The sequence below is a fragment of the Heteronotia binoei genome, chromosome 21 (assembly GCF_032191835.1).
Source record: "Heteronotia binoei isolate CCM8104 ecotype False Entrance Well chromosome 21, APGP_CSIRO_Hbin_v1, whole genome shotgun sequence".
Lineage (NCBI taxonomy): Eukaryota > Metazoa > Chordata > Lepidosauria > Squamata > Gekkonidae > Heteronotia > Heteronotia binoei.
The window spans coordinates 63,072,004-63,090,654 of record NC_083243.1 but is presented as its reverse complement, the minus strand read 5'-3'; the positions used below and the strand labels follow the sequence as shown (position 1 = coordinate 63,090,654).

At 39.4% G+C, this 18,651-nt stretch overlaps 1 protein-coding gene across 2 annotated transcripts in view; it reads right to left on the bottom strand.

Annotated features, from left to right (window-relative positions):
• Nucleotides 1-294: 294 nt before the first annotated feature.
• Nucleotides 295-18,651, bottom strand: part of PRKD1 (protein kinase D1) — a 218,160-nt gene continuing 199,803 nt past the window's right edge. The window contains exons 15-20 of one of the 2 annotated variants that reach the window (XM_060261979.1): nucleotides 14,872-14,978; nucleotides 13,986-14,147; nucleotides 11,960-12,058; nucleotides 6,934-7,201; nucleotides 3,099-3,184; nucleotides 295-1,286 (exon numbers count right to left, since the gene is read on the bottom strand). In XM_060261979.1, coding sequence (XP_060117962.1) covers nucleotides 1,068-1,286; nucleotides 3,099-3,184; nucleotides 6,934-7,201; nucleotides 11,960-12,058; nucleotides 13,986-14,147; nucleotides 14,872-14,978 — 941 coding nt within the window. In that variant the 3' untranslated portion in view covers nucleotides 295-1,067. Of the gene's footprint in view, nucleotides 1,287-3,098; nucleotides 3,185-6,933; nucleotides 7,202-11,959; nucleotides 12,059-13,121; nucleotides 13,285-13,985; nucleotides 14,148-14,871; nucleotides 14,979-18,651 lie in introns of those variants that run through there. The other variant, XR_009556571.1, reaches the window with a different exon arrangement.

Here is an 18,651-nt window from a genome sequence, read left to right as displayed (position 1 = left end):
AACAACTTGGTTTTAGATTTTGCAGTTTTGTTGTTGCCTTTTTGATTTTTCTTTTTTTTAGTTGAGAGCTTTTGGGGGTTTTTTTGTTTAAGATTGTAAATTGTTGTCTTGATTTTTATTTTATTTTTTTACATTCTGTAAACTGTCCTGAGAAACTATCCAATGAGGGAACAAAGACCTGTAGTAAACTACCTCTAGAATCACATAGCATTATTGTTTTGAAAAAATATTATTGTTTGACAGAAGGTTCTGGATCAAATGTGGCCACTTGTAAAGTTAGATAAAATAGTACAGTTCCAGAATTCAACATATTTTTATTCAAAACATACATGTTTTCCAGCTTCTAAATGTAGATTTTACAGGAAGATATTTTATAAGAAAAGGGAATAATTACCAACATAGGTTGCAATTTACATTACTAAGGCATTTAGTCATAAAAATATGTTGCACCTTTATTGGGGAACAGGAATGAGTATGTATGTCTGTACATAAGGGGATCTGGTTGTAATCTATACAATGCTATAGGTTATTTTTACAATTCCATGCTTTTTTTTTGCATCAGTATTTCAATATATTGTTGTGTAGCAAGCTAAAACAGAAATCCCCAAACTTTATCCAAAGTGGTAAAAGTTGTTCACAGAACAGCAATAGTATTCTACTCTTCAAGAGTTTCCAAACAGTGTTGCAACACTAATGGTGCACACAAAACCAGAGATCTGCCTGGAGATGTTCCGTCTTTGCAATGAGACTCAAGTAAGAGGAACATTTGTTTGAAAAGGCACAGTGGAAACAGGTTTGAATGCTTAGGGTACAACAGGAATCATCGACAACAACAGGTTGAGAGTTTCTGGGAACTTTTTTGTTATTATAACACAGTTGCTCACACAAAATAAAAATGCTTCTGTTGATTTTTCTTGGCAACTCCAATACATCAATGGTGGTAACAGTGTAACAGCTTTGTTCCCATCTGACAGAAAATAATGGCAGTTCTGCAAAGCAAATGTTAAACATGACCGTATGTATTTATTAGTTCCGCAGTGTTTTGACAGATAAGCAGGGATGCAATTTTAAAGGATGCTGACACGCTCACTGAGGGCTTTCATCTCTGTTTCCTCTGGCTCAGGATTTTCACTGTGGTTAGCACTTGGACTGATAAGGTGTGCTGGATACTGCAAGCCATTTTCCCCAGCGTACTGTTCCCACCGTGAATCGTCACTCTCATGGGTGATGTACCGTTCTCCTGTTTTACATTCAAGCTCTCTTAAATCTAGCCAGGTTTGATAGTCCTTTGGGGGACAAAACAGAATGTGTTTAATTACATTAAAAACAAACTACCACAAATGCCTGTTTCTTTCTTCATATTCTAATAGGATGCATCATATCTTACTTTTTGAAGACTCAGGCATGCTCCTGCAAGTTGTTCTTTTGGAACAAATGAAATCCCTTTTAAGACCAGACTACAGGGCTTTTTTTGAGCAGGAACACAGTTCTGGCTGGCTTTGCATCAGAGGATATGGCCTACTATGCAAATGAGTTCCTGCTGGGCTTTTTCCACAAAAAAGCCCCATGTGAAACAATGGTGATGCCTGAGTATGTGTGGCCTTCTATGCAAATGAGTTCCTGCTGAGCTTTTTCTACAAAAAAGACCTATATGAAACAATGGTGACACCAGGGGGTGTGGCCTAATATGCAAATGAGTTTCTGCTGGACTTTTTCTACATAAAAAGTCCTGCCAGGCTGTACACAAAATGTAATGCAGCACTGAAGAATAAGTGATGCATAATGCTGTCAACATAAATACACACATTTTCCAAGGATATGCTATTAAAAATTGTCCGTATTTAGTATACCATGTTGTACTAAGAGTTCATTGTTTTATAAAGTTCATATGGATAACTATCCTGTATGTATGAGACTGTTTCTTTCAAAATAATATACTTTCTTTTATTGAAATTTTTTTTTCTAAATTCAGTCTCTCAGATGGCAAAAACTAAGACGTGTTTAGGTAGTATAGGGTTCAGCAGTTTAAAGCCTTCTCACTCTAATACTGGCCAGTATTTTAGCATTTGTGTGTGGAAAGCACACAGTTTCCCCACTTTTGCTTGTATCATCAATTCCCTCCAGCCTTGCAAAGACCACTGCTGGGATCAAAGGATCTCCACAGAGGATCAGCAAAGAGGGTCTGGAGTGTGGAGGGACAATGGAATAAAACTGCCCCCTTTCCTCAGGGGCTGTGCATGCAGGAGGAGGAGGAGGAAAGAGCAGCAATTTCAACTCCTTGTTCCTCCCTTCTCCAGCCCCCGTAAGCCACATGGCTGTTCTTCCATAAGGGTTTCAAGACCCCAGGACTAATCCCAATATGGTTCATAAACAGATGCAGCAAAGGAGAGGAAAGTATGGAAACTATGCCTTCGGCACACTAAATGGTAGAATACTACCCACAAGGTAGATTCATAATTTTGCTTGTAAGAAACGAGACAGGTATACTAAATTTCATAAGTATATCAAGAGTACAAGTTTATATGCTAAGTTATAAACTATACATTCTATGTTGTGAAAACAGTAAAATAAGTTGATAAGTTCTGTATTTTATTTTTAAAAACATTTGAAGCCTCTATTTATTAGTGCCTTTCTACCTACAGAAACTCAAGGTGGCTTACACTTAAATAGCAATAAAATAAATACAATATTTAAAATACATAAATATGGTTAAAATAATTTAAAATTGCTGATAAGCAGTTTAATTCTTAATTAGATATACAGTGTACCAGAAATAGGGCAAAAAATCCCTTTCTGCGTACATTGTTCCATCTTGCTGCCCACTTCCATGTCCGATCAAACAAGCTACTACTTGGGAGGAGAAGGGTGGTGTGAAGATACTAAATGCAGGCACATACATATGATAAAATACTTTGAAGTTTTCTTGGCTTCTATGGCTACATGCTTTTCACCAGCCTCAATACAGAGCCTGTAATTCTTCCTGAGCTCCAAATAACTGTGTTTTAGTATGGGTGCATCAGTCACAAAACCACTGACCAGTTTTGCTAGATGACTAAAAACGCAGAAAAGGTGAAAGACATGAAACTTAACAGCAATACCTGTAACCATGGGTGGCTTAAGGTCTTGTCCACACTGTAACGTTTTCTCATTTTCACTTGCAGCAAATTATTTATGAGATCAATAGCTGGGGAAAATATAATTAAAGAAAACGTAACTGACAAATACCTGCTTGAACCTCAGTACAGAGTAAAGCTTAAAGATACAACTAAAAGGTAAGTCCCCTGTACAAGAACCAGTCGTTTTTGACTCTGAGGTGACGTTGCTTTCATGGCAGACTTTTTACAGGGTGGTTTGCCATTGCCTTACCCAAAAGATACAACTAATCACCCTTTATTTATAAATCTATGCTACTTGACATAGCCAGATTTTTAAAACATTTGGTGTATATGAAGTTATACAAAGAATAAGCATATAAAGAAATCAGAAAGAGTAAGGAACTTCAGCAAAACAAACAACTTTGACAATAACAAGATGAAAATACAACCATCGCAGCACTATGCTGTCAATTGGAATTCAACAATGTTTTTGATTTTTATCTCCAAAAATACCCACTGCAAAGCAAGTAAACTGTTTTTTTAGCTTGTTTGGAATACAGAAAGTGAAATTAAGCTCCAGGTACATTTATGGTGTGTATTTGGATATATTGGTGTGAATCCTTAGGCTGGAAGAAGGCATCAGCTTCTGCTGAGCAGAATGGCTGGATCCACCTCATCCATTCTTTGGATCCTGGACACTATGGCTTGGAACCTAAGCCTTGCTTCTGGTTCACTTCTCCACTGTGGATGCAGTCCTCTGAGAACTACACACTGACACTTGTGTAAGAACAGCATCTTTCAAGAAGCACCTAGCACCAGAGAAATGGGATCAACAGTGAAGGATGGCCACCTATACAACAAATGAAGAGGGCATGAGCGAAGCTTAGCCCAGAACTTTCCCCTTAACTGAGTCAGCTGATGCAGGAGATCCATATGCACACAAGGAGCTTTGGATCAAGGTAATGATTCCTGAGACCTCTGTCTTTTTATCTAGATTTTTCTTTCTGGGGGCAGGTTTCTGATATTTTAGAATGGAGGCAGAAAGATTAATTTATACAAAACACATATGCATAGCCATATTGCATTGTATTTCTACAACGTTTGTACTAAATCAGACTTCTAAGTAACCAGATCTGTGTGCGTACCACAATCTCTCCTAGAATCTCAAACTAGTCATTAAGCAACTATGATGTTAATGGAGAATTTGCTCATCAACAAAGTTAATCTGAATGTACAAAGCTGCTTTACATAGAATCAGGACAATAGTCTGTCTGACTGACAGATGCTCTTCAAGGTTTCAGGGCAGACGTCTTTCCCAGTGCTGCTGTCCAAGATCCTTTTATACTGGAGACAGTGAAGAATGACTCTGTCACTGAGCTATGGGCCTTCACATAAGATAATTTCCACTTACTCAGTAAATAAGCATCTAGTGTAATATTAAAGTAGATAAATATCAACCGTGTAAGTCAGGGGAGGTATATTTCACAAAATGCTAGATTCAAACAATTTTATAGGAATATAACTTATGTTTGGAACAACCAGCATTTTTCTGGTCCTGTGCTCTCTTTGACAGTGCAGTGTATACAAAACATTTTCTGAAGCTTTGTTTTACATTCTAGTTCATTTGGAAAACAGTTTTTCTGTCAAAGAATTTATGCGGCAAAGGCACAAAGAATTGCGAACACCACTGGTTTCCACAAATATAACAACAGACTTCTGAAATAACTTGCCTTGAGTGTAAATCAATTTCCTTGCTAGATACATTTGATGGGTTAGAATGGCTTTGAATGGAATATTGCTGTTCAGCGTAATGAGGGCAAGCTAAAGTCCTGACACCGATATGAAACTCTTTCTATTAGTAATCATACATTTTGTTCTCTTTGTAATGAGGAATACTGCCATACTTTAAAGTGGTGAAATAGAAGGAATCTCTACAAAACATTAGCCATTAATAAAATAAGTACATTTCACTGATAATTTTTGAAAATCCTTAGGCAATTTTTAAATCATGTGCTGGTGTCATGATAAACTGCATCATTAAGGGGTCCCCCCCCACCCTAAATGGCAAAGAAACAGACATTATGAGGGTCAACAAAATAATTATGCAGGCAAACACAGAGTTAGTTACAGTAAGTCTTGGATTTAAGTCTGTATTTGCTAGAGAATAATTATGTGTTCTGGTATGAGATGCAGGAAGGTAGGAGGGGAGAAGAATACCTCAGACAGCCCACAAGAAGAATTTCACATGCAAGCCTCAGCTTATGCTCCAAAAGTGCAAGTTGCCACAAATTTAATTCAGCCAATTAGAACAAGAATTTTTGTTTCAGTCAAATTAGATTTCCTTAGTAGTTCTAAAGACACTTTGCAAAGATTGCAAAGGGTAGATCAGAAAATCACTTAATGTCGGTATGTATATCCACTGGCATAAGTATGGCCTGAAGTTAAGTAGAAAATCATAGTATCATAGAGTTGGAAGGGACCTCCAGGGTCATCTAGTCCAACCCCTGCACAATGCAGGAAACTCACAAATTTCTCCTCCTAAATTCACAGAATCTTCATTGCTGTCAGTTGGCCATCTAGCCTCCATTTAAAAACCTCCAAGGAAGGAGAGCCCACCATCTCCTGAGGAAGCCTGTTCCACTGAGGAAACGCTCTTAAATCAAATCGTTAGATCACATGTACATCTATTTCAGTACATATCTGGCTGCTCTAGTCAAATATCGACTACTAGGCCACAGTGTTAATTCAGCTCAGCCATCTATCATTTCAAACACTGGCAGCAATCACACATGCCTGAGTGCTTTCATGTTTCTGACTATCAGCTATTTGTACTGAACTCTACAGAGCAAGCACAAGAGAGTTTGCGAGCAGTTTGTGATGCAGATAAAAAACTGGTGATGTGGGGATGTGAAGTTCTTTCACTTCTATTGATCACTGCCACAACATAAATCTTAGCTTTAAATTAACAGCTACCTTCTTCAAGTACTTCATTACCACAAATGAGAGCTTTATTTTTCTAGATGGCATTTTCCTTGTCTGTATATGGTTTCAAGCATTTCTCTTTGCAACCTAATATTCAATGAATATCCTAGCTCACTGTTCAGTTCTGGGGAATTACTGATAATATCATAGCAGAGGCCAGATCAAATATGTGCAGGTGTAGAATTTTTCTACTGAATAAGGAATTGCTTTATCATTTCCTTTAGTGGAATACTACGCATGAGAAATTATTTCTAACTCTACACTGTTGACTGCTTATGTTCCAAGCTCCAGGTACTGTGAACAGCAATCAGATTCATACCCTAGAAGGGGATTTGTGCAGGTGTGTGATAGAATGGAACAATGGCACCAGAACTGTACAAATTCCAAAGAGGCATCCATGTTGTCTGTTGCTGTCAGTGTTGTGGCCTCTCCAAACTAACAAATTATTGTGCCATGAGATTTCAGAAACCAGAGTTCATTTCATCAGATTATATAAAATGTTATACTAATGTTAACACTTAATGCTGTTGGGGGGGGGGGGGAGGGAACCACTCAACATATTCAAATTTAATTCTTAATCTTAAATATGTGCATGAAACACACACACACAAACTTTTCTGATATTATCCAACTTTTTTCCTTTCAAAGATCTTTCTGATTTTTTTTACTATACAAAGGAACTGAAAACAAGCATTGAATACTAATTCAACAATATAGTTTCGTCCATTAAATGAACTTGCCAAGAAATAGTTTTCAAGCATTAATTATACTGAATTGTACTATATAAAATTACATCAATATGTGGCCATAAATTTGTTTTTGTTAATTTGTATGTACTAAAATGAAAAAGTAATACCTTCGTGAGAAATCTCCTTCCAAGGATTGGGTGGGTACATGAAAGCAGCATTTTGGATTTGATCATGAATGTCCTCATCTTCGTTGAATGGAAATGTACCACTAAGGCTGACATAGATAATGACTCCCACAGACCACATATCTAGTGATCTGTTATAACCTTTGTTTCTCAGAACTTCAGGGGCAAGATAGGCTGGTGTGCCCACAACTGAACGCCTGAATGATTTCTCTCCAATGATGCGGGCAAAACCAAAATCACAAAGCTTCACCTGTTTGGTACAAAGGTTAACAAGATAAGTATGTTATAAATTACAGCTGTATATTTTTTTTTACTCTGATGGCTTCGATCATCTTTAAGGGCCCAAAGTGTTACAACATGTGCAAACAAGCTATTTCTGTATCCAGAGTACATATTCTATGCATGACTGATTTGCGCTATCAGTTTACAATTTAATAGCAGAATGCATGTTCCTGCATGATGATATACATGATGATATATACAGCTGGCTCTTTTCCATATAAACTGGCAAAGCAAGCTTTAAGCTAAGCACCATTTCCTTCTGCAATACTCCTGTATACAAGTGACAGTGTGACCATGGGAATGTAAGTTAGCATATATATATATATATATATATATATATATATATATATATATATATATATATATATATATATGGCCATGCTGGCTGGGGCTGATGGGAGTTGTAGGCAAAAAAAAACATCTGGAGAGCTACCGTTGGCCACCCCTGATATATATATATATATATATATATATATATATATATATATATATATACATACACACATACATGCACACACACACTATGTCACAGAAGTGAGTATACCTCCTCACATTTTGTAAATATTTAAGTATATCTTTTCATGTGACAACACTGAAGAAATGACACTTGGCTACAATGTAAAGTAGTGAGTCTACAGCATGTATAACAGTGTAAATGTGCTGTCCCCTCAGAATTACACAACACAGCCATTAATGTCTGTCAAGACGTGGAACTTCAAACAGACGGATCATAATGTTGCAAAATTAATCCATTTATTTGAGAACAAACATGCTAGTTAGGAGGCAGATTGAGTTTGATGCCCTTCAAGGCTGAAACCAGCCTTTTCTACATTTCAAAAGCAGGAAACAATACAGCCTTTTCACACCCCCAGAGACAGTCGGTGCTTCCCATGGTCTTATCTCTTTCTCAGGGGAAAGGGACCTTGGATATGTTAACTTCAAAGACCACAGATGGCTTTTAGGCCGGGTGTGAGATTTTTCTCCTTGCAGTTACAGAATGCTTTGGGGAAAGGTGCTTGCTACATTTCTCATGGTTAGTAAAGCAGAGGTCACATTGGATACATCATGGCGTTAGTCATGTCAAGCATTTCTAAGCTACAGTTTGGTTCAAGTAAGTTACACGTCTGACAAATGTCTAAACTGCTGGCAACAAAAGTGAGTACACCCCTAAGTGATAATGTCCACATTATATCAATATTTTATGTAGCCACCATTATTTTCCAGCACTGCCTTAACCCTCTTGGGCATAGAGTTCACCAGAGCTTCACAGGTTGCCACTGGAGTCCTCTGCCACTCCTCCATGATGATGTCACCTAGCTGGTGGATGTTAGAGACCTTGTGCACCTCCACCTTCCATTTCAGGATGCCCCACAGATGCTCAATAGAGTTTAGGTCTGGAGACATGCTTGGCCAGTCCATCACCTTTACCCTCAGCTTCTTTAGCAAGGCAGTGGTTATTTTGGAGGTGTGTTTGGGGTCGTTATCACGTTGGAATACTGCCCTGCGGCCCAGTCTCCAAAGGGAGGGGATCATGCTCTGCTTCAGTATGTCACAGTACATGTTGGCATTCATGGTTCCCTCAATGAACTGCAGCTCCCCAGTGCCGGCAGTACTCATGCAGCCCCAGACCATGACATGCCAAAGGAGGCCCGCCTGAAATCCACCAGGGATCGGGCCTTCTCGGTAACGGCGCCTTACTGGTGGAACCAGCTGCCGGAAGAGGTGCGGGCCCTGCGGGACCTAGGGCAGTTCCGCAGGGCCTGTAAGACAGTCCTCTTCCGGCAGGCCTATAACAACTAACGGACAATGAGAATATCTTCTGGATGGAACTAAAAATGCATTTATGGACCGCTGCTTTTTATTTTTATGTCTTATTAATTATGGTTTTAACTTTGTTATGTAAATGTTTTTAAGCTGAATTATGTGAATTAAAATAAAAATAAAAAAAAATTCCCACCACCATGCTTGGCTGTAGGCAAGACACACTTGTCTTTGTACTCCTCACCTGGTTGCTGCCACACACGCTTGACACCATCTGAACCAAATAAGTTTATCTTGGTCTCATCAGACCACAGGACATGGCTCCAGAAATCCATGTCCTTAGTCTGCTTGTCTTCAGCAAACCGTTTGCAGGCTTTCTTGTGCAACATCTTTAGAAGAGGCTTCCTTCTGGGATGACAGCCCTGCAGACCAATTTGATGCAGTGTACGGTGTCTGAGCACTGACAGGCTGACCCCCCTCCCCTTCAACCTCTGTAGCAATGCTGGCAGCATTCATACGTCTATTTCCCAAAGCCAACCTCTGGATATGACGCTGAGCACGGGCACGCAACTTCTTTGGTCAACCATGGCGAGGCCTGTTCTGAGTGGAACCTGTCCTGTTAAACCGTTGTATGGTCTTGGCCACTGTGCTGCAGCTCAGTTTCAGGGCCTTGGCAATCTTCTTATAGCCTAGGCCATCTTTATTTAGAGCAACAATTTGTTTTTTCAGATCCTCAGAGAATTCATTGCCCTGAGGTGCCATGTGGAACTTCCAGTGACCAGTGTGAGGGAATGAGAGCGATAACCTGCTCCCCCTTCACACCTGATATCTTGTACCACTAACGAGTCACATGACACCAGGGAGGGAAAACGGCTACTTAGGCCCCATTTGGACATTATCAGTTAGGGGCATTCTCACTTTTGTTGCCAGCAGTTTAGACATTAATGGCTGTGTGTTGCGTAATTTTGAGGGGGCAGCAAATTTACACTGTTATACAAGCTGTAGACTCACTACTTTACATTGTAGCCAAGTTGTCACATGAAAAGATATACTTAAATATTTACAAAATGTGAGGGGGATGTACTCACTTCTGTGACACACTGTGTATATATATATAAAATTGTGCAGGAAAGGAAAGGAAAGGTCCCCTGCGCAAGTACCAGTCGTTTCCAACTCTGGGGTGACGTTGCTTTCACAACGTTTTCACGGCAGACTTTTTATGGGGTGGTTTGCCATTGCCTTCCCCAGTCTTTTACACTCCCCCCCCCCAGCAAGCTGGGTACTCATTTTACCGATCTCGGAAGGATGGAAGGCTGAGTCAACCTTGGGCCAGCTACCTGAATCCAGCTTCCGCCGGAATCTAACTCAGGTCGTGAGCAGAGAGTTCAGACCACAGTACTGCAGTACTGCTGCTTTACCACTCTGCGCCACGGGGCCACTCTAAAATTGTGGAACCTGACCACAAAAAGTGGTTAATATTTATATGCCCCCTGCAATCTTTAACTTGGAAAAATAAAATAAATTGGGATAAGTTGACATACAGTATCCTTGTCCTGAAAGCTGATTATAATGGTTATAATAGCAATAGAGGGCCCAGTGATGAGGTGAGGAAAAATCTAATGAATTGTATAGATGCAAATCAGAGACTCCCAGAGACCAAGGGATCAGCTGGGGTTAATTTTTTAGTATGTGTTAAGAAGAAGAAGAAGAAGAAGAAGAAGAAGAAGAAGAAGAAGAAGAAGAAGAAGAAGAAGAAGAAGAAGAAGAAGAAGAAGAAGAAGAAGAAGAAGAAGAAGATATTGGATTTATATTCCGCCCTCCACTCCGAAGAGTCTCAGAGCGGCTCACAATCTCCTTTACCTTCCTCCCCCACAACAGACACCCTGTGAGGTGGGTGGGGCTAGAGAGGGCTCTCACAGCAGCTGCCCTTTCAAGGACAACCTCTGCCAGAGCTATGGCTGACCCAAGGCCATTCCAGCAGGTGCAAGTGGAGGAGTGGGGAATCAAACCAGGTTCTCCCAGATAAGAGTCCGCACACTTAACCACTACACCAAACTGGCCTGAGGATTGTGAATAATTCAGAAATTTTTGATAATTCAGGAGAATTTTGTGACCTCCAATAGTGTCCAGAAATCTCTCAAAATTATTAGCAAGGCTGTAATTGGCAATTGTCCTGACATTGACCATATGACTGCTATTATTATTATTATTATTATTATTATTATTATTATTATTATTATTATTATTATTATTATTATTATTTTCTGCCCATCCCCCCATTTGAGGGCTCAGAGCGGAGTACATCAGGATAGTAATAAAATCACAATAATATCATAATAAAAACCAATTACAACATTTAGTAAAGTGCAACAAGATGATATAGCAGAATAATATGACAGAATAGTACTACAAAATGGCAGAATGGTACTACAGAATAGCACAAAAGATAGTACCACAATACAGTAGTAGGAGGAGGAGGCCGACCGATCTAATAATTAATTCCTCAGCAACAATTTATCTACACATTAGGCAAACTACCTTAAATTCAGACATAGAGGAGTAAGCAAGAGAAGTGGACCAACAAGGCTGCCCAATTAGAAGTGTGAGGACTTCATATGTGACCTGTGCATGCATATCAGGCTACAGGTGAAAACCATGCATATTACAGTTTTTACAGGTACAAAGAGGTACAAGATCATCTAATAAGTTAAATGTCTTCTTAACAATAAGGGCTATAGAAGAGATTCTTGAGAAATCAAGTGCCTAAATCACAGTTGGAAACTTCTAGCATAAGAAAGAGAAACAATTTCTTATGTAATTATTTCCTGGAAAAAACAGTCTTTTGAAAATATTCACCAAACTGAATACAAGAAATAAAATAATGTCACAGATCACTTTTGGTAACTATGCTTCATTTTCATAGATGGCTGATTATATCTGTCCAAAATGAATTATTTCTACTTGCCTGTGGGAAAGGATCAGCTGATGCCAATAATACATTTTCTGGTTTCAGATCACAATGAACAATGTTTTTAAAATGAAGATGCCTCAAGGCAACCAGGATCTATAAGACAATAAATCAACTATGCTATTACTTTGGGAGTTAATATAATATTTACTGATGTTTTAATGTGTCTGCTGGACGTAAGACAAAACACCAGCAAGTACAAAGACTGCAGTTTTATTAAAGTGACCTTTTATTTTATGTTCTCATTCAAAATTGAATAAACACACAAAGACAAACAATGAAAGGGACAGTACTGCTGAACAGGTCTTCTAGTACAGCAATAGCTCATGTTTATCACATAGCAATCTAGTAGCAGTACATCAGGCCTATGAATGGCCCCCTGTTGTTGAGAGGAAGAGAAATGCAGGAAGTTCTTTCCTTACCATTGCTGATCATCTAGTTCAGAGAATGAAAAACAAAAGAATGCACCCTGTAATGTGAACTATAGGCAGAATAATTTTACAAGGTTTTTGGATTGCTTAGAAGCAGTGTCACCTAGCAGTGCATGCCAAATTACACAAGCCTGGATAAAGTCTCAAAGCAGATGAGAACAGATGGTACAATTAAAAATCAAAACCTCAAAATAAGCTAATTTATGCTACACTGGAATTCAAGATTTGATAAAGCATGCCAGTATGAATGCTGCCTACAAGTATATGAAAATCACTGGTCTGGAGATGTGGAACTTTGCAAGGCCTATTGCCCACTTTCAAAGTGGGTAGGAGATGGGTCCGCCAGAAATATACATGCTATCTGCATTTGCCTTGTGGTTTTTGGTAGGGGACATTCCTACTTCAATACATGAAGCCCATGCTGTAGACTATGATTAACATTTAAAATTTTACACTGAGCTGTTCTCAATATAGCCTAGTCTTGGACTGTAAGATTTGGATCTGAGGCTTCCACAAATGGAGCAATGTTTTATTCTACTAGCATTGAGTTTTACTTCCTTTCACTTCTGCCAGAGCTCCCAGCACCCTTAGCTAAAACATCCTCTAGATCCCAGGCAGCACAGAGGGGCTGCAGCAAGAGTAATGAGTCAGCAAAAAATCAGTTTTCCCTTTTCTGTGACCTGAAGAATTAGTTACTTAATGGTTGTTCATATATAACTTCCACTTACAGATCCCTCTTCTTGCTGCAATCCTCTGTATGAAATGGTATGTATTTTAGAGCAGGGGTCCCCAACCTTTTTGAGCCTGTGAGCATCGTTAGAATTCTGAGGGTAGTGGATGCAACCACAAAATGGCTGTCGCAGAAGACAGAGCCACATACAAAGAGGAAGCCTAAGTGTAGGGGAGAAGAGGGGTAATTAATAATACACTGGGGAAAAAGGAGTGAGAGAGAATAAAATACACACAGTGATGGTAGCTGTCACTTAGAAAATGTTATTATTTTAATCTGCACAGCCAACCAGATCTTCAGCGGCCAATTAGAAGACCTGTTAATTAAGAGCTCCACTTGGCCTTACACACTTTTTAAAAACACTTGGTTGGTACCAAGCCGTCAGTGGGTGCCATGGAGCCTACAGGCACCATGTTGGGATCCTTATTCTTAATGGTCCCCCAATCATCCTCACCAACGTTGGGGAGGATGCCAGGGGCTCTGGCAGAATGGGAAGATGAAAAAAAAAAATAACTTTCTCAAACTCTATTAATGAAAGCTTGGATCCAACTGTAACTTTCTCTCACCTCCTCTGTGATGAAGAATTCTACAGAGAAGCTAACGAAGAAAGTTACAGTCCAAGATTAATTTGATATACGTAAAGTGTACTTGGTAATGATGTAAGCCTGAATATCCTTCAAATATATCTCAACTATCAAACTTACTCATAGTTCTTCCTTCAGTAATACTTTCTCTTTCGCTGTGTGTCTCAACAAACCTTCACTTGCACTGGATCCCGTCATGCAAATCAACAGTATATCTGAAGCTATTTTTAAAATTTGCAAGAGAAACATAACATTTGACATTCCTTAATGGCTTTTACCTGTGTGATTAAGAACTTGGTTATTCGCTCTGGCAGCCTTCCTTTTTCACTTGACAAGATCATTTCCAGCATGTCTCCATGGAGCTTCTCCATAACAACAAACACTCTTTCTGGTGTCTCAAACATGCATTCCAGATTTACAACCCCGGGGTGATGCAGATTCTATTATTAAAGATAAATACTATTTGAATGAGCCCTATTTGTCTAGGTCCAAAGACATAGCTCAGGAAACATAAGGGTATTATATAGTCTATCATTTCTCAAGCCCTTTGGCTCTAGCTCAAATACAACCAAATAGTAAAGGGCCAGAAGCAATTCGCTATGTATAGTGCTTATAACCATCTGAAAAATTTGATTTTTAAAAGGCTACTGGTGGCATTATTGTCCAGATACTTCTAGTTTTCTGTTCTCAGATCTAAAATCATATACCTCTCATATGAGTGAAAAGAGACTATTGTTTAATAATTATTATAAAAATTATGAATATAGTCATAATTCAGTTCAGAGTTCAACATAAGGGAATATGAAGCACTTCACAATGTATGACTGCTCGATGTGTAGGGACAGACAAAAGGATCCCTTAATATCCACTGATTAGCCATCTATCAAAATAATAATGGTGTAAGATTATCGTAAAAGTGCATGTCATTTTTCCTACTTCTGATTATGCTGATTAGCAAGTCACTAACATTTTGGTTCAAAAGTTCCTGTATTTAAAGCAGATTAGAAATTATTTCAAAGACATATCACTTGAGAACTTTATCTAGAGATTTAATGCATAATTAGTCACAGTTTTCTGCTGCTGAAACCTGTTCTCAGTGAGTTTTATTGCCCTGCTCTAAATTAAATACATACAGGATATAATTGGTAATTAAATAAAAGATACCTGTAAAATTGCAACCTCATTACGAAGTTGGCTTTCTTGCTTAGTTGGAAATCTCAGTTTGTCAATGATTTTAATTGCTACATCTCTTCCTGTTTTGCGATGTTTTCCTGTTTGATGAAAAATATGCCAATTAACATGATCAGCTCTGAGAAGCTTCACCTTTCTAGAGCTCAAGTTTGCTGTTTTTATACAAAACCTAGCTGTCAAGGTCTCATCTGAAAGAAAAATATTCTAAGCCATTCAGGTATTTTTATTCAGGTTCATGAAATCTTTGTACACATTTAAAAAGAATACAAAATACATAGGGTTTTAAGATGTCACAAGAAATGCCTCTTTGACATCTCACTGACCGTAAGCAGAGCTATGTTGAGCACTGTAGGGTTTTATTCACAGCCTTGAATTATTATGCATGCAAATTATACATTGTGGTTTACAAGACAGGATTCCTGCTATTATAGATAATAGCACTAAATATCATTCCAGGTCAGAGGCTGAACAATCAAAGCAACTGGGAGGCAATTGTCTCTTGGACTATGTCTTCTAGGCCTTTCCTAATAACCAAAATCTACAATTAGTGCCACAAAAGAGTACAGTCAAAATATGATCCTGGTGAGGTATAGGCTTGGGCCAAATGACACAGGCTGTCACTCACATTTGACACAGATATGCTGGGTGGGGAGGAGGGATGACTACATTTGATACTCAGTTGCATGTAGTTTGTCCATGACACTTTTAATTTTCAATATGACAAAGACACGGAGGACAGTGGTAGAAGGGGTCCTTAGCACTTTCTATTAATGCTGTCTTCAATCCAATCAAGTTCAAGTTCAGACCTTTATTGGCATAAAAGCAATCATGATTCACTATCAAAAGTAGGTCTCTCCAATCCACAATGGCTAAAATATAAGTATCTGATCATTTTTCCTTGGTGTCAAAAAGAACTTTAGAGGAGGATTTTTTAATAATCTCTCCTCCTCATTTCCCAAAAAACAAAAAAACAAAAACAAAGCAGAGGAAAGGGTTAATCTTTTCCTTTCAATGTGGGCCCCCCACATGCAGAGTTCATACAACAAAATGACATTGAGAAACACTGCACATAATAGGGCATCTCATATTGTTTGGCCCACAGATTGGGTATGCAAATCAAGACTGCCAAAATTAATAGGGATTTAGCTGCTGTTCACAGTTCTGAGCAGCCTGATCAACACCATTACAGGAGGAAAAGCTCAGCAAGTCCATTAGGCTGTTCCCCAAGAAACACCTTGGATTGCTTAGAGTGTGCAAGAATGCAGGCACTACCTTCAAATGAAGGTAAAATTGAACCTCTAGGCTCCTTCTCTGACTTCAAAGTCTTAACTCCCAGCCTTATTCAGATCTAGACTTGCCAGTCCCCAGGTCCCAGCAGGGGATCCCCCAGATTTGCAGGTTCCTCCCTATCCCCAGTCCCCCAACAGGGGGAAACCCCACTCCAACAGCCACCAAGTGCCTTTCCACTTTGGAAGGCTAGAAGAAGCTTGGAAATGCTTGCTTTTTAGAAGGTGTGTGTGCCTTTAAATCTGTAGAAGCCAGGCTGAATGAGGCTGGGATGAGCCAGTAGAACAACATGGCTGCTCCCAGTGAGCTGTGAAGCTGTAAGAAAGGGAGGGAAAGCAGCCCAGACCCTCCGTTTGTTTTACAATCCTTTCAGAAGTAATTTGCAAAGTGAAGGATAAATTAGAACCTTTGATTTCTCTGTGTTAGTCTGAAGAACTTGGTTGACTATACAGCAGATGGTTACATTCAACAACATGAGTAAATTGCCCCAGTGAGACTACAAAAGTGTGAGCTAGTTAAACTGTTTATTTTGGCTGCTTTGTGAGTGAGAGTGTGTGTATGTGTGTGTTCACTTTCATTTAGTGAATGTGAAGCGGCTGGGGGATGAGGACATGAAGACTGTATTCAGTGGAACTGAACTGCTGCATTTTTATTTACTTATTTTGGGGAATGGAAAAGTCTCCTGGCTTCATCATCAAAGTCTCCTGGCTCCACCCCCAAAGTCCCCAGATATTTTCTATGTTAGACTTGGCAACAATATTCTGAAGTTCTCACTGTATGCAAAAGGAGCAGAGATTTTTTTTAAAGAAAAAAAAAACCACTAGCAAGCCACATTTTATGTACGTTGCAAAACAGGAAAAAAACACCCCAAAAGTGCTAGGAACTGGTGTTTTAAGGCTAAAAAATATTTATCTTTTTTTAAAAGCTGCTTGACTTCTTGAAAATATTATTTAATTGTCAGTATATGCATTTAGGAAATTTCTTTGAACCTGTAACCATTTTTGTCACATTACTTATGCATTTAAGTAGAATTAAACAAAAAGCAAAATAAAAAGAAAACAGATTAGGATTTAGTGCCACTAATATATTGCCCAGATGCATGGAACATGGAAATCTGGGTTATACTTTCTAACCACTATACAATTACCTAAGTATAGATTACTATCACAGCATGAATGATTAAAAATAGATTACATAACCCAGCATGAATTATTTCCCAGACACAGTCTGTAGGATTGTGCCACTTTAGCCAATGAGTGCTCAGGTGGTCTATGGCAAGCAGCAGGGAGACTGTGATGGCCAAAATCACAAGTATAAGGAAAATATGATCACTGGTGATACCAAGAATAGGGTGGTTAAGAGAACCAAGGGGAGGGGGAATTAATTTCTGCTTCTGAGATAAAAACAGGTTGCTTACCCATAACTGATGATCTTCGAGTGGTCATCTGTGCAGTCACACTGATGGGGATTAGGCGCCAGCGCCGATCTTGATCGGTAAACTTAAAAGCTGCGGATTTCTGCACCGATGTCCCAGTGCGCATGGCCAGACACCTCACTGCGCATGCCCACTGAGACGGGCGTGGACATCCTGCCAGTTCTTTCTGACCGCTGCATAAGCCCAAAGATGGGCCGGCAGCAGAGGGGAAGGAGGGCGGGTAGTATGACTGCACAGATAACCACTCAAAGATCATCAGTTATCTTCTTCGTGGTCTCTGTTTATCTTCTTTGTGGTCTCTGTGCATCACACTGATGGGAGATTAGCAAGCCCAAAATCCTACCTGGAGGAGGGTGTAACGGTCCATCAGCAGGAAAGAGATTGCAGAACAGCACGGCCCACCTACAAGTCCTGGCGAAAACGTAGGTCCAGCGCATAGTGATTCACAAAGGTATGTGAGGAGGACCAGGTGGCAGCCTTACAAATGTCCTGGATCAGAACACCCTTCATGAAAGCCGCCGAAGTCGCCATAGCTTGAGTGGAATGGGCTCATATGGGCCCTGGCAGGGGCTTCTTGCTTAATAGATAACAGAGTTTTATGGTTTCAGTTATCCATTTAGAAAGTCTTTGGGACGAGATCTGCTGCCTTAAAGAAGCAGTGGCATAGGAAACAAAAAGCCTGGAGTCCCTCCGAGAGGGATTTACACGATGGAGATAGAACGATAGTGCTCGTTTCACATCCAAGGCATGAAGTCTCCATTCCGCATCATTAGCCAGATTAGGAAAAAACACTGGCAGGTAGATTTCAGTGTTCAAGTGAAAGGAAGAAATCACCTTGGGAAGGAAGGTGATATCCGGACGAAGCACTACACCTTCATTAGGTAGGGGGCATCGCATCTGAGCGCTGCTAGCTCACCCACCCTTCTTGCAGAAGTAATTGCCACCAAAAAGACCGTTTTCCATGCCAATAATTGAAGTGGCCATCGGCTCAAAGGGTTTCCCTGCTAGCGCATGTAGAACCAAAGATAGGT